The 755-nt window shown below is 54.2% G+C and overlaps 1 protein-coding gene across 1 annotated transcript in view; it reads left to right on the top strand.

Annotated features, from left to right (window-relative positions):
• The window catches only part of LOC130558370 (uncharacterized), a 3,927-nt gene extending 3,498 nt beyond the window's left edge, over positions 1-429 (top strand). Inside the window, exon 10 of the mRNA XM_057340740.1 lies at positions 423-429. Coding sequence (XP_057196723.1) covers positions 423-429 — 7 coding nt within the window. The remainder of the gene's footprint in view (positions 1-422) is intronic.
• Positions 430-755: the final 326 nt, after the last annotated feature.

Below are 755 nucleotides of genomic sequence, written 5' to 3'. Positions count from 1 at the left end.
GTCGAACCGACAGATGGGGTTCGTCCCTGAGAACCAATCGCTTCCGACTACTTAGAAAAGGCCAATGAAAATTGGCAAATAAAATTTGCATGCCGGACTCCGCCCCGGACATCCGGGTATAAAAGGGAGATGGTGTGCATCATTCATTCACCTTAGTTCTGAGGAGCCTGAGACCTCTCACGACTGCTGCAGAGGACGGCACATGTTGTGGCAAGAGGACACAACGTCTCGTTCCCTCCATCAGGGAATTGAGGTTACAAACGTTCCCTTTCTGTCGGTCTCTCGACGTTGTGTCGAACCGACAGATGGGGTTCCAATGGAAAACGCCATAACACTGTGCCCTGTCACAATCTCAACGAAGCGACGGTGACTGGCCTGGGCGTGTCAGCCGTGAACGCTACCGTGAAATTTTAACCTACCAGTGGGTAGGTAGGGGGTCCCAGAGCTTTCTTGAAAGGTGGGAAGGCCCCTACCTTCGGCCTCACAGGCGGCCTAGTTTCTCTAACAGCGAGAAGCCGCCCGGAACCGTAAGGCACTGGGTAAGCGCTACTTCCTCAAGTGGGGGATGCGCTACAGAGACCACTTCCTACCGCAGGGAGGAGTCTAGTGGAGATACCAACATGGTCTCACCGATGGGGAAGAACTCATGGGAAAAAAGTGCGGCTGAAGAGAAAACCGCGAGGTGGAGGTCCACCCGGGGAGGTCATGGGTTACCAAGGTGGGAACCAGCATGAAAATACATCAGACGGAACCGC

Source organism: Triplophysa rosa, linkage group LG8, assembly GCF_024868665.1.
Source record: "Triplophysa rosa linkage group LG8, Trosa_1v2, whole genome shotgun sequence".
Taxonomy (NCBI): domain Eukaryota; kingdom Metazoa; phylum Chordata; class Actinopteri; order Cypriniformes; family Nemacheilidae; genus Triplophysa; species Triplophysa rosa.
This window is presented reverse-complemented; position numbering and strand designations above follow the sequence as displayed.